General features: G+C 41.1%; 2 protein-coding genes across 4 annotated transcripts in view; one reads left to right on the top strand and one right to left on the bottom strand.

Annotated features, from left to right (window-relative positions):
* C1H1orf131 (chromosome 1 C1orf131 homolog) overlaps positions 1-22,311 on the top strand; it is an 846,319-nt gene that overhangs the window by 790,770 nt on the left and 33,238 nt on the right. The window lies entirely within an intron of this gene.
* GNPAT (glyceronephosphate O-acyltransferase) overlaps positions 1,904-22,311 on the bottom strand; it is a 35,199-nt gene continuing 14,791 nt past the window's right edge. For 2 of the 3 annotated variants that reach the window (XM_050769909.1, XM_050769911.1), the window contains exons 3-16: positions 19,081-19,257; positions 16,895-17,024; positions 14,350-14,477; positions 13,983-14,058; positions 13,605-13,756; positions 13,370-13,500; positions 11,889-12,112; positions 8,813-9,055; positions 7,421-7,500; positions 6,072-6,212; positions 4,814-4,913; positions 4,636-4,729; positions 3,936-3,997; positions 1,904-2,207 (exon numbers count right to left, since the gene is read on the bottom strand). In XM_050769909.1, the coding sequence (XP_050625866.1) occupies positions 2,164-2,207; positions 3,936-3,997; positions 4,636-4,729; positions 4,814-4,913; positions 6,072-6,212; positions 7,421-7,500; positions 8,813-9,055; positions 11,889-12,112; positions 13,370-13,500; positions 13,605-13,756; positions 13,983-14,058; positions 14,350-14,477; positions 16,895-17,024; positions 19,081-19,257 (1,782 nt within the window). In that variant the 3' untranslated portion in view covers positions 1,904-2,163. Of the gene's footprint in view, positions 2,208-3,935; positions 3,998-4,635; positions 4,730-4,813; positions 4,914-6,071; positions 6,213-7,420; positions 7,501-8,812; positions 9,056-11,888; positions 12,113-13,369; positions 13,501-13,604; positions 13,757-13,982; positions 14,059-14,349; positions 14,478-16,894; positions 17,025-19,080; positions 19,258-21,474; positions 21,563-22,311 lie in introns of all 3 variants that reach the window. The other variant, XM_050769914.1, reaches the window with a different exon arrangement.

The raw sequence follows: 22,311 nt of genomic DNA, 5'->3' as shown, positions 1-22,311 counted from the left end.
AGAGCTAGCCAGGAGACAAGTCTAGCCACTGCCACACAAAACTCCAAAGTCTTTGTCTAAACTTGACATGTGTTACAAACAGACCTAAAAGGAAATAAAGGTCATCTGCCTCAGTCTTCAACACGTACATGCACGGCATGAGTGTCAGGGTAAAGAAAAATGAGTAACAAATTGGGTAATGGGGATTTTTTCTAAGGCATGTCTACACTGCAAGAATTGGCCAGGGTCTCGGGTCTCCCAATTGCCCTGGACTGACAGCTTCTCTCTCCCTGGAGAACAGCAGTTCAGGGCCCCTGTTCAGCAGGCATGCCACACAGTCCTCAGCCAGGAACCCTGTTCAACTGACTGCTCAACTTGCTCTCCGTCAATCTCAACAGACTGCCCCCTGGCTTCCCAAGAGAACCAGCCCAAGCAGAGCCACAGAGAGGGCCTCTTGGTTACCAGTGCATGGGGAGGATGGCTCTCCAATCTCAATGTGCAGCAGAAACAGCCTGGTCCTGGGGAACGCACACACATTGCAGGACCCCTGGATGCAGGTAATCCCAGAATCACACCTTAAGAGACTTTTCAGGCAGGGCTTGGTGGCTCACGCCTGTAATCCGAGCACTTTGGGAGGCCGAGGTGGGCAGATCACCATGTCAGAAGTTTGAGACCAGCCTGACCAACATGGTGAGACCCCATCTCTACTAAAAATACAAAAATTAGCCAGGCGTGGTGATGCATGCCTATAATCTCAGCTACTCAGGAGGCCGAGGCAGAAGAATCGCTTGAACCTGGGAGGCAGAGGTTGCAGTGAGCCAAGATTGCACCACTGCACTCCAGTCTGGGTGACAGAGGGAGACTCTGTCTCAAAAAAAAAAAGACTTTTCAGTAACTTCCCATGGCACTTCAATTTCAAATCAAACATTTTACAAGGGTTTCTAAGTCAACAAAATATATGTTGATGCTTGCAGCTACGCACTAAATTGTATCACCTACTCCAAAATTCCTGTGTTGAAACCTTTAACCCCAATGTGCCTATATTTGGAGAGGAGTCTTTGAGGTATTAGATGAACTCACAAGGAGGGCCTCATGATGGGATCAGAGAACTTGTTTCTTCTCCGAGTACACCTAGAGGTCATTCTGAGCACACAGTGAGATGGCAGCCACCTACAAGCCCAGAAAGGGGCCTCAAAATGAACCTACTTTGCAGGCACCTTGATCTCGGACTTTCTCCACAAATGTGAGAAAATAAGTCTGTGTTTAAGCTGTCTAAGCTGTGCTTAAGCTGCCTAAACTGTGTTTAAGCTGATGTGTTATGGCATCCTAAAACTGACTAATGCACCTGCCTCTGTCTTCAATTTTGCTATCTGCGACTCTTGTTCCAGCCATGTTGATTTTTTGGGAGCTCTGGAACCTGCCACAGGACGTCCTGAACACTACTCTCTCGGCACACTGCACTCCACTGTCCCTTCCTCCGTCACTCCAACCCTGCCACTCTAGGGGCTGGCTCCTGCTCAATCCAGTTCTCAGCTTACATGTCACTTCCAGAAGTGGCTACCTGCCAAGGTTTCTGGTGTTTACCTACTTACTCTAAATTTCTCTTCTCTTGATTTCTTACACATATTTATGGCGCATCGCATAGCATCTTTTTGTTGCACATGCTTAATTCATTTTTGTTAATTAAGGCCCTTGGGTGGCCAAAATTTAAAGTAAGCTAGCTAATTTATTAAATATCTCTGTCAAATTTGTACTTGTTTGAGGCAACTTTAATTAAAGCAAGCTACAAATAATGTAGAGATGCCCTTTTCAGTATTTTCTTTTACTACCCAGAGCTCTCAGTGATATCAATCTTTCATTCAAAAGTCAAGTAAAAGTTTAATACATACAGTAAGCTGAAAAGTGGTAGTGAAATGAGCTGAGCTTTGCTTTTCCAAACATGTTTCCAAAAGTTTATTTTAAAACACATGCATAGTGTTGGATACAAATGCCTTTTAACCACTGTGGTGGGGAAGAGTAGACTGACTGCTTCCAATGATCATCTCTTCCCTCTGCGTCCACTGTTCTCGGAGTCTCAGGGAGTACGAGAGGATGCTTCTCTTCCTTTACTTCCCTGTTTGTTGTAATGAGTCCTTCGATGACAGTAATTATGTGACCGAATTTTCCATAACTACTTGCCGATTATTAAAGTTTTGCAGCGGCTGGTTTTCCTATTGGTATCTTACAACCTAAGATGAAAAAAGAGGAGCAGCTCATGAAATGATGCTGATTTTGCCCTTCCTCACACAGCTGTTCCTTGGGCGACTGTCCAGGGGAGGCGCTGGACACTTGTGCAGAGCTTCACAGGCTGGCCAGTACACATGGGGAAGCCAGTCCCCTCCACAAGGGAAGCGTTAGATACTCCAAGAGGGGACGGTATGGCCAGAGCCACAGGGCCAGGGCCAGGAGTTGAACCCCGTCATGTTTTCTGAACTCCAGTCCAGTATGTTCATGCTCACATCACATCTGTTTTCTGTGATTAAGTAATTGATTCCGTCACCCTCACGGGGCGAGGTGTTTGTGGTTGTTGTAGGTATATACACCTCTTCAGACATGATATAAATAGGAGACTGGGATTTCGGCCTACATATTTTTTTCTACAAGGTCTAGTACTTCTGCCTTCCCGATATGCGTCAACTACCCCATTGCCCTTCTACCCTTTTCTTCAACCATTCTCCTTTTCCGTATGCCCCATTCTGATCTGCCGGAAATCCCAACAGACATCTATTAAAGCTCTTCCATGCAGGTTTGATGATGTACTGAATTAAGATTAGGTACAAAAACAGTACTTGTAAGATGATCCACTCAACGACATCATGCTATTCAATAGGCAGATTATTTTTTCCAAATGTTAACACCCTCCTTTCTAAAATGGCCCTATCATTGCTAGGAAAAATGTTCTTGACCCCCTCTGACTGTATCTCTGTTTATGTCAACACTCAAGGACTCTTATGTCAAGGAAGACAACGCTCAAGGACTCTCTTTGGGCTGGACTATTTCTTTGTCGCTGTTAGGCTCGGATTATTGTGCCAAGGATGTGCTATCAGCTCCTAATTCTGAGTTCAGAAAGTCTACGTGATAGAGACACTGACTAATCCCTCACTTGGGAAAGAAGCAATGCCAGACAGACAGTGAGAGCATCAAAGAGTGGAGATGAGGTACTCTCTCTGAGGCAAGGATGTGAAGGGTCTGGGCCTCTGGCTGAGGTCAGTCATGTTAGGGACTGACTCTACTGTGTAAGACTGCTTCTTTTATGCCTGTTGTGATTTGTTAATTTTCTTTGTGCTTTCTCTTTAGCTTGAGAAAATTCTAGACTACATAAGTAATTCCCTGTTTATGTTAGAACTGTACTACTTACTGATCATTTCAATAAAGTATTTGGTGCCACAGTATACTTTCTTACTTTAATTCATCAACAAAATGTGAAAACTTGTATTTTATTAAACTGCACTTACCAAGCATTTCTTCTTTTTTTTTTTTTGAGATGGAGTCATGCTCTGTCGCCCAGGCTGGAGTGCAGTGGCCGGATCTCAGCTCACTGCAAGCTCCGCCTCCCGGGTACACGCCATTCTCCTGCCTCAGCCTCCCAAGTAGCTGGGACTACAGGCGCCCGCCACTTCGCCCGGCTAGTTTTTTGTATTTTTTAGTAGAGACGGGGTTTCACCGTGTTAGCCAGGATGGTCTTGATCTCCTGACCTCGTGATCCGCCCGTCTCGGCCTCCCAAAGTGCTGGGATTACAGGCTTGAGCCACCGCGCCCGGCCAGAAAATTCTAGACTACATAAGTAATTCCCTGTTTATGTTAGAACTCTACTACTTACTGATCATTTCAATAAAGTATTTGGTGCCACAGTATACTTTCTTACTTTAATTCATCAACAAAATGTGAAAACTTATATTTTATTAAACTGCACTTACCAAGCATTTCTTCTAATTTGGTTGTGGCAGGTTCATTCACATTAAATATACAGTTATTATTTCTAGGAGAAAATAACAAGCTTTATTATTACATAAACTCTGGGGAAAAGAAAACTTTTATATTTTGTTCCTGACGGTAGCTATTGTAAGACTACTTTTCAATTGACTTCCTCAAGGCCGGTCCTAAGTAGTCCAAAGGCCTCGGGCTCCTGTCCCACTTCCTGGCTTCTTGCTTCATTCTTCTGACCACATAAGAGACATGACTGTCAGAGTTTACATATTAAGCTTTATCACTGTTAAATTCAACCACTTAGAAGAACATATATCTATATGCTTATACATACATATACGTGTATCTATATATGTATTATGTATTTATGTGTGTCTATGTGTATATACACTCATATGCCCACTACACTCCCGAAAATCTTTCTTGTAATTATAAATTTCAACATTAAGTAAAAGCAAAAATATTGGCCTAAAGTTCTTTCTTTCTTTCTTTGCTTCAGTTGCATTTCTATTCATAACCACATACAATTTTCCGGGTAACCTGTACTGAATTAACTAATTAAAGGAAGGATAAGGAAAGTGTAATATAACGTTTCCTGGATCATCTATTTCTACATCTCTGGATTTTTAGCTCAAATGTGATTGGTTTCCTTGTTGTTTGAGCACTCATGGAATCTTGTACAGTACTTACATCTTCTTCTTCTCCACTACTCCGAGCCTCACACAAGCTGCTAAGGCATTTTTCTGCACATCGGAAGATAATACATCATAACACTGAGAGGTACCTAAAATCAGGGGTGAGGAATAGTTAGTTGACCAGTTTTTATTCTCAACTAAAAGAAATCAGCACCCACAGAACAGTGACCGACCTTGATCGAGAAGCTGACTTGTGAATTTTCTGACTGCGGCCAAGTACTGTTCCTCACTGAAGTGGTCCTCTTCTTCACTCAAAAGGTACTTGCAAATTATCTGATTTTTTAAGAGGAAGGATGAGGGGAACAGAACGAGAAAAAGGATAGCCAAATTCAACAGAATAGTAAATAACTTTACATTGCCCCTCTTAAGAGAAAGACGTATCACAGCAGAGCAGCATAAAGACCCTCTAAGGAATGAGCACAGAAAAATCAAAGAATTTTTAGGACATCTCCTTTGAGTTTACATTACATTTTACAATTAGAAAAAGGTTTAAAATAACAATGACATTTATTAAAGTATAATTTCTCACTTCAAGGGGTACAAGTTAATTACCATCAGCTTCACATCTCTTATGCTACTTGGGAAGAGAGGGGTCAGATTTTAATAACTTTGCTTTTTTTCTCTAAATACACCTAACAAAGTACCATACCCTAAAATACTTGATTTCTACTGTAGAAAGGTGATTAAGGGTAGAATTAGCATTTATCAAATGCTCAGTAAGTGCCAGACTTTGTGCAAGGAGGCTGAATGAGTTATTTCACGGACCACAAGCACCAGGAAGTGGGTCCAGGTACCCAGAGCTAGTGCATGTATTATATAAACAGACCCGAGTCACAGCATCCTCTTCTCTCAAACATGTGGAAGTCCTTCCTACAGTTTATGTTTCAGACTTTCTCGCCTGCTGAGTCCTGGCACAATTCCTGCTGGGCAACATACCATCCCCTCTCTAACTACTTCCAAGAGCTCTGACAAACGCTTTCAGAACTTGCACTTGAACTTTTTCTTTCCAACATAAACATCTGGTAATCTGTAACTGACTTTATGTATCACTCAAGTCTTGCCTTTACTGAGTGCCTGGTATATATCAAATCTCGAGGTTACATATTGACTGACATGAAGACCTCATTAAGACATGAGACACAGTATGACAGATGATGCTTGGGTGTAACTGTGGTCCTGTGAATGCTGTGCTCATGGCATCACTAAGCTGTTGTCCTCTTGGGTCTGTAATGAACCAAGCTTCCTCCTGAATGCAGGGAGCAAGGTCTCACTGGTGAGGTGAAATCACTGATCGTATTAATCACTCTCTCTCCTTCTTCCATTTGCCTGAGGAAGATACCTGCCCTTCAGACTGGAAATAAGCACAGGGTGAGAATGTCTTATTATATTTGATACAGGGGGCATGAAGGAGAACTTGCCAAATTTACGTACCTGATAGCTTTCCACAAAAGGTTTAAAGAGTCCTATTAAAAATTCTAACACAGTATTTCCTTTCTCTGTAACTAGGATGTCTTTCGTAGTCACTTGTATGGCTTCACTTTTACAAAGCAGGTAACAGCCTTCTTCAAAGTCCTAGAGGTGAAGAGGAGGCCATAGTGCTCATTGAGGGTAATGGGTATAGTGCCCAGCTCAATACATGTACCCCCTCATCTAGGTTAATGGGTACACCGCCTGTCTCAATATATGCAGCCACACGCCCTCAGACAACAGAATACCAGCTATTTCCCCAACTTCCAGAACAATTCTGTTGTGAGATAGTAGCCAGAGAAGCACTGTTCTACATTCAAAATGTTTTCAAACACACAACATTTCTGAGCCTTACAAATCACAACCTGGGTGATGGATTTTCTTTCACTTTACAGAACCACTACTTAATTTAAATAGGAAATACATACAGCAAGTCCTAAAAATACTTAGAATTATGCTATGGTTAAAATTGCCAGCACTCCTATTTCACTCCCTACAGAATCAAACCTCTTATCCTTAAAGCACACAAAAACCTAACATGCCTCTCATCTACTCCGTCACTTCCCACTTCAACCAAGCAGCAGTCCAGTTCTGCGAGCCTGATGACTCCTCAGCTGTCTAGACCAGGCAGGACCACCACTTGCTACTTTCAAAGTAAAAGGCACTTGCCTGGGTGACTCATTCTAACAACTTGCTAACAGGAAAATGAGTGCAGATTTTGTTTTGTTTTGTTTTGAGACGAAGTCTTGCTCTGTTGCCAGGCTGGAGTGCAGTGGCACAATCTCGGCTCATAGCAACCTCTACCTTCCAGGTTCAAGTGATTCTCCTGCCTCAGCCTCCTGAGTAGCTGGGATTACAGGCACCCGCCACCACACCCAGTTAATTTTTGTATTTTTAGGTAGAGATGGGGTTTCACCATGTTGGCCAGGATGGTCTCGATCTCTTGACCTCGTGATCCGCCCGCCTCGGCCTCCCAAAGTGCTGGGATTCCAGGCGTGAGCCACCGCGCCTGGCTGTGTGCTGATTTTTAAACGTTTACTAAAATAAAGTTAGTTTAGTTGCAACGGCCACACTGATAGTTCAAAGAATGACTCTCCTCTCATGAGATAATCTCTAAGTTATTAACTAAACTTGACCAAGAATCAAACTAGAGTCTGCTGAACTGTGAGCGCCCCAGTTTCTCTTGAAGTCTGCCCCACCTTTGCCTTGAAGAAAGGGATGGCACACTGCCTGAGACATATCTGTGAATTCACCCCTAACATTTCTAGAACTCACACTGCAAATACACTTGCTCTTTGTTGTAAGCACTTTACCTTTAGTGTGTTTCCTGGAAGGAAGATGAACTCATCTGCAAAAACATCACGTAGGAAGCGAAAGCAACTATAGACATCCTCTGGAAATAAATTTATTATGTAAAATTACAACATTGCCCTTTCAACTTTAAGGGAGTACCAGGAAGTCCTCACTATCACAAAATGTATTTCAAAGGCATATTTTATTCATGTAACAGGGACAAGAATTAAGTCCCCTGAGGGAAGCTAAATTAAACCCAAATCTTATCTACAGAGCGAACTACGGTTTAGCATAGTTTGTTCTTTTTGTTTTTTTGTTTTTTGAGATGGAGTCTCGCTCTGTCACCCAGGCTGGAGTGCAATGGTGCGATGTGGGCTCACTGCAACCTCCGTCTCCCGGGGTCAAGCGAATTCTCCAGCCTCAGCTTCCCAAGTAGCTGGGATTACAGGTGCCCGCCGCCACGCCCAGCTAATTTTTGTATTTTAATAGAGACAGGGTTTCACCATGTTGGTCAGGCTGGACTCAAAGTCCTGATATTGTGATCTTCCTACCTTGGCCTACCAAAGTGCTGGGATTACAGGCACAAGCCGTTGTGTCAGGCCCTAGCATAGTTTTTAAATGATTGAATATAATCTACAACCAGTAGAAACTCAGTAAGACATCACAGTCCTTAGAGGCCAGGACACTTCATTTTTCCCTACCCCATGGCTCCCTAGTAGGGAAGGAAAGGTACTGATTTCTTAATTTCCCTTTATATTCATATTTCCTGGTATCTTTACTGTATCTATAGCACTTTTCCTTAGAATCACTGTGGAGCTTTGAAAAGCCAAAACCAAAACCAAACACCAATGGCTGGCCCATACCCCAGGTCAACTGAAGAAATGGGGTGGGGATCACTCCCCTCGTAATTCTAACATGGGGCCTTGACAGAACGCCCTGGCCTTGACTACAGGCTCCTGTGAACATGACCTGTGCTGTACTCATTTTTACACTCCTAATGCAATTAGAATGAGACCGTGCATCTCGTGAGTACTCATCTACTGCTGACTGCTCACCTGCCCACCTGCCTTTGCTGGATCAGGGAGCTGGCACAGCAGAAACAGTGCTGCACACCAGGAAGTAGAGAACTGTACTCAAATGCCAGATCCTTCTCTCAGTAATTATGAAACTTTCTAGGCCTCATTTTCCATATTTATAAAAGGAAAGGTTTAGATTATTTCCAGGTCCTCCCAATTCCAAAATTCTAAGCAGATGAACAAGTATTTGGGGAACAAAGCTAACTTTTTCTCAGTGATACGCCTGCTCTTCACTGGGGTGAGGCTGAACATTACAAGGCTTCAAATGTTGCTCCCTAAATGGAATGGAATGGTCAGACCTCTTCTAAAACTCAAGATTGCATTCCTGAAAATTACCTTTCCTGAACCCTGGTGTCATCTGCAATGCCATTGCTACTAAGGATGGACGGACAAAAATGTTGAGCAGCTGGTTCCTATAAGCTGAGCACATGAGGAGAGTGATGTGCTGGAAAATAAGTCCATCGACCACTTCTGAGTCTCCGGAGTCCACTTTCAGAATCACCTGGTCTCTGACAAGGCTGGCGATGTTGGAATGCAGAAGAATGCTGGCCTGGACAACTTCTTCAGCAGGTTCATTATCTACACACAAAGACAATTCATTCAAACAACAAGGGAGTCTTGGGCCTAGTGGGCATTAACGTTATTAACAGTAACGTGACAGATGCTCATTTTCAAGTGACAGCTTTTAGTGTCTACCAATTATGGTAATGATACCAAATGTGAAGAAAATTTTAAAAGTACTATTTCATAAATAAATTCTTTCTCTCTAAGGACATGTAACATACTTTCTTACCCCAAATTTGTCAGCCATTCTCAAAGCACATCAGTTTCTACTCTGAAAATGAACACCACTTCTGTGTACTTCAGGAACCAAGGGAATCTAAAGTTTTGTAACAGCAAGTTACGTAACTGGAAAGTCACATGCATGGGAATGTAAGAAGACTAAGACAAAAAGGCCCATGATTAGTGTACGAATACATTACAACATACAACACACACACACACACACACACACCCTTTGCTTAGACCTATACCAAGATGGTAAAAATATCAGTTTGCAGTTTTTCCCAAATCAAAGATAACTAAAGAGGCAGATCCATGGCAGTTCTTGGTAGCTTATCACCTGACATACTGGCCTGCAGACAGCTGCCAGGCAGGTAGAATTACAGAAGCATAATGAAGAGATGGTGATATTTAACAAATATTCTCAGCACGGAAAATTATTCTACGGTTAACCTGAGCCAAAGAGCTGGCTGGCAGTGGCACACTGCTCAAGTTTGGTGGCAAGTTCTGCTACTGCTTCAAGGCAGGGACAAGTGAGAGGTATGGCTTCCTCCTGGACTTGATCACATTCATTCTTGACCAACTTGCCTTGTCTCAGCTTGCTCAACTGAATAATATTTTATGTGAAATGATCATAAAAAGCTTGAGATATGCACATGCTTAGGCATGTGGTGTAATCTGCATAAAAAAAGAAAAAAGCAACAGAACTGTAGTGATACTGAACAGACACTCTTAACTATGGATCAGTCATGGCATTTATCCCATTTTGAAAAAGCAAAACACTTTAGAAAACAAGTACCTATGTTTTCATATGTTCCTGGGCCAAACAATGATGGGTTTGAGCCCTTTCAGCTATTTCTCATGACACCCAACACTTGCTACCTTGTATCATAATCAACACGTCCTTTGCCTCCTACCAGACCATCATAGCACTGAGAACAGATGTCTGATTTGTCTCTCTCTTGGTGACTGGCATTTTTGTCAGTAAATCCTCCTCATCTCTTGGCTGTGGCCTGCGTGCTTCTACTGCTGTGGCTCAGGCTTCCTGCAGAAATCTCACTGGGACAGAGCAGCCTCCTAACTTGTTTCTCTACCTCCAGTCTTCTGGTGGTGGATGGTGGGGAGGGGGCGGGGAGGTCCATCTTTATTTTCCATCTACCCCTCATCCCCCATCTGGGCCAACATTTTAACATCACTGATGAATCCCTGGGGCCCAAGCCTGCCATCTTGCATTCCTCATCCCTGCCTTGGCTAGGCTCCTCTCCTGGTCTTCCTGAAGGGTTCAAAAGTCACTTCTGTGAAATCTTCCTGAGTATGGTCCCTTTCCTCTGCACAACTCTTAGGAACCCTCTGCAGCACGCACATCACTCCTTGTCTCTGTTCACTGAACCCTCACAACTTGTTTACACATGACCCACCCACCCTGCCCTCTGCAACCCAGGGGAACCTCCAGGATGGGGATGGCATCTTGTTCATTTTCATATCCCTGGTAGTACCCAGCACAGATGAGGTATTCAGTATTGGGTTGATCAAAGAATACTAGGTACTTGACTTCAAATAATTATCTGGTCTTTAAAAAAACACATTTCCAACTGTAGTCTGTATTTTTTTTTTTTTTTTTTTTTTTTGACATGGAGTCTCACTCTGTTGCCCAGGCTGGAGTGCAGTGGCGCGATCTTGGCTCACTGCAAGCTCTGCCTCCAGGTTCAAGCAGTTTTCCTGCCTCAGCCTCCCGAGTAGCTGGGATTACAGGCGTGCACCACCACGCCCAGCTAATTTTTGTATTTTTAGTAGAGATGGAGCTTCACCATGTTGGTCATGCTGGTCTAGAACTCCTGACCTTGTGATCCGCCTGCCTAAACCTCCCAAAGTGCTGGGATTACAGGCATGAGCCACCACGCCCGGCCTTTTTTTTTTTTTTTTTTTTTTTTAGAGATGGGGTCTCACTGTGTTACTGAGGCTGGTCTCAAACTCCTGGGCTCAAGTGATCCTCCCACCTCAGCCTCCCAAGTAGCTGGGATTATAGGTGTGTGCCGCCATGTCTGGCTAGGATTCATGACTTTATTTTCCACTGTGCTAGGTGCCAAGGAAATGGTATTCTAGTCCTCAAGATATTTAGAGTCTTATAGTGGGAAATGACATGTAAACAATTATTCTCAAATAATCAATGTGCTGTGTTCACTGTGTCCTTTAGTGATAGAAACAGATCTGGTGTCCTTTCTCTTTTTTGAGACGGAGTCTCACTCTGTCACCCAGGTTGGAGTGCAGTGGCACGATCTCGGCTCACTGCAAGCTCCACCTCCTGGGTTCACACCACTCTCCTGCCTCAGCCTCCCAAGTAGCTGGGACTACAGGTGCCCGCCAGCCCGCCCAGCTAATTTTTTCTATTTTTTTAGTACAGCCGGGGTTTCACCGTGTTAGCCAGGATGGTCTCAATCTCCTGACCTCGTGATCCACCCGCCTCAGCCTCCCAAAGTGCTGGGGTTACAGGTGTGAACCACTGCACCTGGCCTGTCCTTTATTTTTCTGAGCAATCCTTTGCTCAAGTCCTCTATAGATTTTTCAGGTCCAGGTTATAACTCTTCCAAATTAAGCAAGCATTCTCAACACATATGTCCTACCTACATACCGGGCCAAATAAGAAACCCTCCAAATGCCTGGGTTAAGCCTTTTAGCCATAAAGTCTTTTCCACCAGAGCATCAAAGTCCATGGATGGCCGGTTCTGAAGCAGAACAGCAACTATTAGGGTCCAGGGGCTCAAAACCATGTTTTCAACTTGCAGAAGCTCCATTTTGTAGGCAACTTCAGTGACAAAGGCATGCATGTCCTCAGACTGTTTCTGAGGAATGTATCTAAAAGGAAGAGCACAGAGCAACAAATTACAGTTCTGCTACTTAGACAAATGGGGATGGAAAAAGACTGACCTTTTAGAAGGCTTCTCATACTTTTTGCCAACTGAATTCTCTCAGGTCAGGTGCAGACAGTATTTGCTTTACTATGGTGTAATCTGACCATACATTTCTGGAATATGCTCTTGAGAGGTGGTAAAAATACTGAAGGGGTCCAGGGTCCTATTAGTCCTGGTTCTAGGGAAACAACTTTTGTTGCTTCCTAAATAGGATACATCATTTCTCTGAGAATGGATGCCTGCCCCAGTAGACTGAATTACTGTCTTTTCAGAATCTGTAGTGCACTGAACGTATCTCCATTGTGGAACACACTTATCAGATTATATAATAACTATTTTATACTGAATGGGCGCCATTCAGTTTGTCTGACTTCATGCATGGATTACCACACTTTGAACAGTACGATAAGGCCTACACAGAGCTGGCTGGAGCAGAGACACACACATGACCTAAAAATTGCCACACAGGTGGCTTAATGAGAAAGATGCAGCCAGTAAGGGTGCCCTGTACTAGGTAATAACTTGTCAACCCAATTTGAGATCTAAAGAGAGAAAGCCTGTGGCAGGAAAAAAACTAACATAAGCTTCTGTGATGACTAATGTAGCTGCTGGGAAACTGCTGAAGCTACAGATAAGTTGCAAATGATGTTGCAAGCACATGAGGCCTGGAGGGGCAGATGGTTTGTCTCCCTTACTTGTCCAGGTATATTTCTCTTAATTAAGAAAACTCATATGTATATCTGTGTTCTGTATCCTGAAAGAACCTAATATATTTTCTTGCCCATAAAACTATAACCTTCTTGAGACTAAGGACTCACTCTCATTCATTACCATTATGCAATCCTTTCTAGGGTCAAAAATAATAGTGCATACTTTGGGTAGCCTAGCAATAGTGCTCAACAATTCCTGCACATATCCTTGTTAATAGTGGCATTATTTCTTACCACTTTAGTTCCCCTGAGAAACATGATCATGGTCTGATTTTGCATATTTGACATACATATCTTACAGTTCATCACTTTTTTGGGACAAACACATAATTCTTCGTTAATTGAAGGTTTCCACTGATGAAACAGCATTTCTGATCATTTTCTCTGTGATCTTAAGTAAACCAAGAGAAGTGGTCAACTCCAGAATTGCAACTCACACCTTTGGATTTTAATCCTCATTTCTAAGACAGTTGTTAAAACACAGGTCACACCTTGGAACCAAGTTATATGAGCTCCGACTCATCCTCCCAGCTGCCAAAGATCGAAGTGACACAGGATCTCCAAAGTACACATGGATGCTTCCAAAATTTTCAGAAAGAATCCTTCTGGCTTTCAACAACCCCTAATAATACAGGGGAAAACAAAACGAAAAGTGGTAAATTTAGAAATTAGTTGATGTGTCAGTCAGCACATTCTCTCAATTAGGCTAAAATCAAGCTCACGTACAGTTGTCGATTCTTTTGGTTTAGGAACCCCTAGAAGTTCATACACATAAAGAGTTTCTTCCAAGATCTTATCATAACTGATACTAATTGGGACAAGGTAGGTATCAAAAACTTCTCTTTTAAAAAATGGCTCCATCACAATATTCAGAAGACCTGCAAAACACAGGGAGAAATGCTTCATCAACATATTGAAGAGCAGAGCAAACATGGGCACACAAACAGAAAATACTAAAAGCATACATTATACACTAACCCCGTAAATATCAACAGTTACACATTTACACTTGAAAAGAATATCTTGTTAAATAAAGTGTCAAGTTGTATGTAGCAGCTGATGTCTTTGGGTTTGTATTTTTCCTTTTAATATGTAGTGACCTACCAAATTTAGGAGTCAATGTCTTGGCAGAGCGGCTTCTTGTCCCTTCGAGGAAAAATTCAACAGGAGCATAACCATTCTTTAAAGAGAAAACAAACAAAACACAAAACCCGTTGCCTACTCTCAAAATGATAAATGCTTCTTTTGATTCCTTTTCCCAAGCTCCCTCCCAAGCTTCCTGAACAAACACAGCTTACAGTGAAAATTAAACAAGAGAGTCATACAGATTAAACCAACTGCTGCGGTAATGAACAGTTCTTGAGGGAAAGCGAAATAGCTAAGTGTTCTATTCAGAAGTTAAGAGTTTAAATGAGCAAACATCAGTGAAGAAAATATGGCTGAAGAGTACTTGGGAATTCTTTGCATTTACCCGTAACATAGTTTTTACGTATTCAGAGAACACAGCCCAGTAGAGTTTATTGCCACCAAAGGTACGCCGCATGAAAAAGGCACCCGACATTCGTAGCAGCTCACCAACCATTTTCATTCCCAGGAAGTCTAAAAAAGAGGGGATAATATTTATTTGCAGATCTTGATCTTGAAATCGTCTATAAAGATCTAAACTTAAACATTCTTATTTTTCATTTCTGTTTTATTGTTTTATTTTATGAGACAGGGTCTTGCTATGCTGGCCAGGCTGGTCGCAAACTTCCTGGCCTCAAGTAGTCCTCCTGCCTCGGCCTCCCAAAGTACTGGGATTATAGGCATAAGCCACTGTGCCTGGCCTAAACTCAAACATTATTAAGAAAGATTTCATAAATGTAAGATACCCCTATGATATTATTATACTCTGACATTAAAAAGCATAAGAGATATCTAATAGAATTATAGAAAAGAGGGGACTCTGTGGGGCAGGTATTCACTGGGAGGTTACCTTTCGCTTCTCCATACACCACTCCATTTACAAGTAGGTCAGCTAGAAACCACGGGCAACAGCAGAGCAACATCACAATGACATGATGTCAATTTCTTTAGTCAATCATGCTGCTGAGCCTGACAACAGACCAATCTGTGCCCTACATGCTCTGGACAGCCAGGCCAAACCAGCTCTCATCTTTTTCCTATCAGGTAAAAATATCAACTTACTTTTGTTGGAAGAGATTAAATAAGGCAAATCTTGTAAGAAAGGAAGATTGCTACCAGCAGTTTTAAAATAGTCTTTCTCTTCGTTTCCCTTAATTTTCAAATAACTTCCTCACAAGTTTGTTCAGATGAAAATGCTTTTAAACTGCTTAAGTTCTTGGCAGTTTTAACCTTACCATTCACTGCATTTATTAACAAAGGTGTATACTTGAATCCCGGCTTTCCTGGCTACCCTAAAAGGGAGTGGATAAACAACTTATATGCCTTGGCAATCCTACTTTTAGGAATTGATCTTACAGGAATAAAAGCACTAATATAAAAATATATTATGACATTGTTTATAACAGCAAAACTACTAAATTATGAAATATCCACATTGCTGAATATTATACAGCTATTAAAATTAATGTTAGACATGAAGTTAGACCCTTAACTTATACCGTATACAAAAATTAACTCAAAAAAACTAAAGACTTTAATTTAAGACCTGAAACCATAAAACTCTTAGGAGAAAACATAAGGGAAAAGCTTCATGATCTTGGATTTGGCAATGATTTCTTGGATCTGATACCAAAAGCACCGGGAACCAAAGAAACAAATACATCAATTAGACTATATCAAAACTAAAAACTTCCATGCATCAAATAACACAATCAACAGAGTGAAAAGGTAACCCATGAAATGGAAGACAATATTTGCAAATCATCTGTCTGATAAGGGTAAATATCCAGGATGTAGAAACAATTCCTACAACTCAACTAAAAAACCCGCAAACAACCTAATTAAAAAATAGGCAAAGGACTTGAATAGACATTTCCCCAAAGATATACAAATGGCCAATAAGCACACGAAAAAGACGCTCAGCATCACTAATCATTAGGGAAATGCAAATCAAAACTACAATGAGATACCACTTTACACTCATTAAAATTATTATAAAATATATCAGAAAATAACAGGTGTTGGCAAGGATGTAGAAAAACTGGAACTCTTGTGCACTGTTGGTGGGAATGTAAAACGGTGCAGCTGCTACGGAAGACAGTATGGTGGTTCCTCAAAAAATGAAAAAAATTACCACAAGACCCAGCAATTCTATATATACCATTTTTGGTATATATGTAAAAAAATGGAGAGCAGGGTCTTGAGCAGATGCGTTTCCAACTTCAAAAAGGAAGGAAATTCTGACACGGATGAACCTTGAGGGCATTCTGTTAAGTGAAATATGCCAGTCACGAAAGGACAAGTACTGTATGATTTCACATCTATCAAATATCTAGAGTAGTTAAGTTCATAGAGACAGAAAGTAGAATGCTGATTGCCCAGAGTCAGGCGGAGGGTAGAATGGGTACCATTTCAGTTTTGCAAGATGAAGAGTTCTGGAGATGGAAGGTGTTGATAGCTGCATAACAATGTAAATGTACTTAATGCCACTGAACTGTATTTTTGAAGATGACTTAGATGGTAAATTTGATATTATATGTATTTTATCACAATTAAAAATAAACTTAAAAAAGTTATCTATTTATTGCCTAGAGAGGTGGCCATTAATATATTACCAAATAAAAAAAGCAAAAGGCAGGTAATACCTGTAAGTAGTACAGTCTCATTTGTAAAGCCTACACTAAAGAACCCTGTGTGCATGAACTGCAGATGTCTGTTCAGGCACAGTGAAGCACAGGACGAAGGACATAACTCAAGTTGTTCGGTGCTAGGACTGGAAGAAGCGAGGAGAGGCTATTTTCATCATCATCTTCAAATACCTCAGTACTGCTAGAATATGCCAGTGAACTTTTTAATTTTTACAGTTAAAAAAATAGAAAAACAATACATACCCATTCCTGCTGCTATAACTGGCACAGGCAAATCATAGTTGTATAGAATAAAAGACAACATCAGGAAGTCAATGTAACTTCGATGACTAGGTAGCAGAACAACAGGATGCTCCTGGATGGCTCTTTGTAGCTTGAAAGTAAATGTTACATTTTGAATAACTTCAGTTGTCATGTTATCAAATCACATCTCAAATCAGCAAACGGAAGAATAAGTCTATGTAGAGAGGGAATACCCATCCTCTTTTTCTGCCTTCCTACCATACACATAAACGATTTGCTCTGATAAGGTAAAAGTACTGTTTCTAGTTAAACAATTTCACATAATGCAAGAATATTAAAAATGTAAATTTTTATGGGTCAGAATAATGGTAACAGTGATGATCGTTAACACATATTAGTTGGGCACTATATTAGCATCATTTTATATACAGTTATTTTATGTGCTGTGTCTAATACCACATAATTAACAAGGTCTAAGCCTTAGCTTCCTTGTTTGTAAAATAGTCATGCATCCAATAAATGGTAGAGTTGTGAATGGAACCCAAGTCAGTCTGACTTAAAAAGCCAACTGTTAACCACTGTATTGAATTGGTTGGTTGTAGTATGAGAAAACAAAGCTTCTCTTGGAGAGATTAAAAAAAAATCTACAAATTCATAGGACAAGGTGAGAAGAATGGTACTTCTCTATGTGCTGGACTCACTGCCAGGGTGAATGGGTGTCATGTGGCTGGGAGGGATAATTTGAGTTTCCAAATATACTCCTCAGGCCATCAACCTCAAGATTCACTGGTATCCATGTGTTATCTGCTTTTTTGAAATCTAAATATAACAGAGGCCAGGTAATCTGTGATCATCACTTAAGACATGGCTCACCAACACCCTTGGTCCCAAACACTGTAACAGTCTCTGACAGATTCAGGGTATAAGTCAGCAATCTCGAAAACAGTCAGGAGGAAGAAGAAATATTTGACAGGAAAGTAAATGACTGAATTAAAACAAAATATTAAAAGGCATGAGGAGGAAGGCAAGTGAAGTTAAGAGCTTTCCTAGGAGGAAAAAAAAAAAAACAAGTAAAAATAATCTCCATAAGGAAAGCTCTTTATGAAATTAGAAAAGTCATCATTTGGCAATCATTAACATAATAACTAATTCTGGTAAAAATCATCAGTGGGTGCAAAAACCAGTGGGGTAAAGTATGATGCAAAACAGGATATTTAGCCATTCTCAAAGTGTCTTTTCACTATGTAATTAATGAAGATATTCATTAATTATAAAGGAAAAAATAATAACTTTACAGCAGAGAAACCTGGCAGTCATAACCATAACCAACTGATGGAAGTGAAACATCTCCAGTAATGAAACCAACAGGCACCATGTGCTGCTGATACGACGCACTGAGAAGAATGCATCGCTTCCAGGGTATTCCTAGCAAAGGTACACAACCTGAGCCTAATACTGAGATAACATCACTCAAATACTCAAATTCAAACCATTTCACACTTCAAAATAATTAGCCTGTTCTTTAGAAAAAAAAAATTAGCATGAAACACAAATACAAATACTAAGGAATTATTTTAGATTAAAAGAGTCTAATATGGAAGTGGATAAAGAAGAAAGTTGAACACTTTCTAGGATTTCTAGTGCAACACATGAGCTAGGATTTTCTTTGGCTAGACAGGACACGACCGGGACAACTGGTGAAATATGAGTCAGGTCTGTATTACTAGTATTGGATCAATGTTAATTTCCTTATTTTGATACTTGTACCATAAGATAATGTCCTTAATTACAGGAAAAACACAGCAGAGTATTAGAAAAAGGATAAAGGAAATGCTGTAAGGGAATCAGGAAATGCTGTAAGGGAATCTAGGTGAAGTATATGCAGGAATTCTTTGCATTTCTTTTGTAACACTACTGAATATCTGACATTGTTAGTCTATAAGTCTTAAGTTAGTCTGAAGCCTGTAGGTCTGCAGTTAAAGGGAAACCAAAAACAGAAAACAACCTTCAGAGATGCACATCCTCTTCTGCCTAGACTGGAGGCCTGATGATTAGGCCCTAGGCTTTTGATGGACCAAGTGAGCTGTCCTTGAGTTGTTTAAATTGTGAGGGGTTGAAAAAGAGACTGTTTTTTTTTGTTTGTTTAAGATGATACTTTTTTTTTTTTTTTAACAATCAATACTCACTTTCTGAATACCTTCTTCATTTACACACACCTTCGAGAAAATTTGTTTAAATATTTTGCTCAGGGTGAAGGCAAAAAACCGAATGGCTCCAAGACGCAGTTTGTGACTCATTTCATCTAAAATCTCACTAACTTCCTCTCGGAGGACATCCACAGATTGAAGGGATTCCTTGGAAAGCTAAAAGGAAAGGAAAAGCAGGAATAATTTCTAACAACAACAACAAAAAGAGAGAAAGCTTTACTCAAACCAGTATGACTAATTCCAAATGAATTAATCTTCTATAACTCAAATATAGTGTCTTCTTAATTTAAATTGATACAACTTCCCAACCCAGTCATAGTAGATAAATGAGCCTATTTAAAGAAGGTTAAAGGCCAGAAATTAGAAGAAAAATGGCTTTTTAGGATAGCATTTTAGAGTGAAGAAAACACTTCACCTTTCCATTTGGTTTGTTAATAAGTTTACATCCAAACTCTCTAAAATAAGTTGCTGCCCATAGTCTAGTGTCCTAGCAAATGGTGGCTTCTCTCAGTGTTTTACTGCAGCGCTCCACCAGCTGGCTCAATGCTATTACAAGGTAATATACAAGATTACATTGAAATTACTGACTCAGACTACATCAGATCTATCAAGTCATGGGCACACAAAGCCCCAAACTATCAAAGGATAATTAGTGAAATAAAGGATCTCAAAATGGAACTTATTTTATTCACATGGTCCTCTAGATCTTTTGTAAAGAAACAAAATGTTTGCTGTGTGCTAGGACTGTCAAGGGCCTGACAGTCAGTTTCTATCCTTGAGGAAGCCCTGATTTGCCCATTTTCATTGTCCCCCAAACAAGCACTTTGAAATGAAGTCTGTAAAATAAGTAATCCTTATGCTTCCCAAAGGAGAGTGCACTGCTTTAGGATGAGCTCAGAAGCTCAGAGGATGGGTGTTGGCACCCCAATTACATGTAGTGAAGAAGTATCTTATCCTTTTTTTTCACTGAGGTTAAATTCACACACTATAAAATTAATGTTTTTTTTTCTGAGACAGAGTTTCGCTCTTGTTGCCCAGGCTGGAGTATAATGATGCGATCTCGGCTCACCGCAACCTCCGCTTCCCAGGTTCAAGCAATTCTCCTGTCTTAGCCTCCAGAGTAGCTGGGATTACACGTATGTGCCACCATGCTTGGCTAATTTTGTATTTTTGGTAGAGATCGGGTTTCTCCATGTTGGTCAGGGTGGTCTTGAACTCCCGACTTCAGGTTATCCGCCTGCCTCGGCCTCCCAAAGTGCTGGGATTACAGGTGTGAGCCACCGCATCCAGGCAAATTAATCATTTTAAAGTGAACAATTCAGTGGTATTTTGTACATTCACAAACGTTGTGCAACCACCATCTCTATCTTGCTGCATATCCTATCTTTTTTGGGGGGCTCAGTTCAACAGGGCTAAGAGTGAGGAACTGGGATAAACTCTTTCCTCTTACCTATGTTCCTTTGTTTTACTCAGAGGTTACCTGAAATAGTGATCGTACCAAAAAAAAAAAAAGTTTAAAAATATAGTCAGAAGAGAACTCATACTGAATGGACTGAAGACTAAATGAACTGCTGAGGAACTAAGACACTGGCCACAGAATAATGGGAAAGTTTGAATGAGAAGTAAAGGGAGGATATGAATTAAAGCAAAAAATGTTCTCCCGAGACGCAAAAGTCCTGGACCTGTTTTTTTTTGTTTTTACTAATTAGCATTCCACTTTAAAAAAATTGTGTTGGCTGGGCGCGGTGGCTCACGCCTGTAATCCCAGCACTTTGGGAGACTGAGCCAGGTGGATCACGAGGTCAGGAGATCGAGACCATCCTGGCTAAAATGGTGAAACCCCATCTCTACTAAAAAATAGAAAAAAAAAATCAGCCGGGCATGGTGGGGGGCGCCTGTAGTCCCAGCTACTCAGGAGGCTGAAGCAGGAGAATGACGTGAACCTGGGAGGCGGAGCTTGCAGTGAGCCGAGATTGAGCCACTGCCTCCAGCCTGGGTGAGAGAACGAGACTCTGTCTCCAAAAAAAAAAAAAAAAAAAAAAAAAAAAAAAGGAAAAAAATGCATTAAAATACACATAACATAAAATATACCATTTTAACCATTTTTAAGTATACAGCTCGGTGGTGTTAAAGCCTCAGACCTGTTTATAGACTAAATAGAAGAAGTCCCCTGAGAGAAAGGCTGAAGATAGAGGAAAGGTAGCAGGTGCATGCCAAAGGTCTCAGAAGAGGCTGGACCGCATGGCTTCCAGACCACAGGGGTGTGGCTAGCTGTGACCAGGAGAGCAGGTGCCTTGTCTCTGAGACTGGACTAAAAGGGACAGATGGAAGAAGGGATCCTGAGGCTGCAGAATGTGGATCTGTATAACTCACCCACTCTCCCAGGAGCAGCCAGACACCTGGTTATAGGAACAGAGAAGGTGAGCTGGCAGATTCCAGGCTGCTTTTTTTCCTTGTCAGTCTGGAAGGAAAGATTACAAAGGAGAATTAAGGACGTTGGTGAAACAGCTACTCAGATAATCCTAACAACGGCTGGATAGGCAGAGGGCAGAACCAAGGGAAAATGGAGGAATCAAGGGACTGGTAAGAGGGATGAAGGGGCAGACAGAAGAACTTATGAAAGATATCAATGAGGAACATCTAACATGAGATGTCACGGAATAAAACCGGATGTCACAGAATTCAAGGTAAGATGATCCTGAAGAAGAGTGTCTAACATAACAATAAAAGACACAGCAAAAGATAACGTGGAGATGAATGGGCCCCTTGGAGATCCATGATAACCTTTACTAGATAAGCTTCAGCAATCTGCTACAATTGGGACCTGAATGGAAAAGGAAGACACCACATGTACCCACTCTTCTGAGAAGCAGGAAAAGTAGGGAAAGAGGGAAATAAGCAGAATACATGACCAAAGGGGGACTTTCCCCTAGATGGAAAATCCTCGTGCCAGCTTGAGCCAGTGGAAAGGGCTGATGGGTAGGAAAGACAAGACTCTTGCGAATTAGAATGAAACAAATAGATCAACAACACAGGTGAACAGGCCGGCTTGCCTGAAGGAAATGCGTTCTCCATGATTGGAGCAGAGCAGAGGACAACCTGACCTCTTATTCCGTGCAATTAGGCTTTTCATTTGCCCAGAAGATACACCTTCATAGAAACCTAATATAAAACTCAACAGATGAGCAATAGTCTTATAACTAACTCCTT

The sequence above is a fragment of the Macaca thibetana genome, chromosome 1, assembly GCF_024542745.1.
Source record: "Macaca thibetana thibetana isolate TM-01 chromosome 1, ASM2454274v1, whole genome shotgun sequence".
NCBI classification, from domain to species: domain Eukaryota; kingdom Metazoa; phylum Chordata; class Mammalia; order Primates; family Cercopithecidae; genus Macaca; species Macaca thibetana.
The sequence above is the reverse complement of the archived record's forward strand: the minus strand, read 5'-3'. Positions and strand labels throughout refer to the sequence as shown.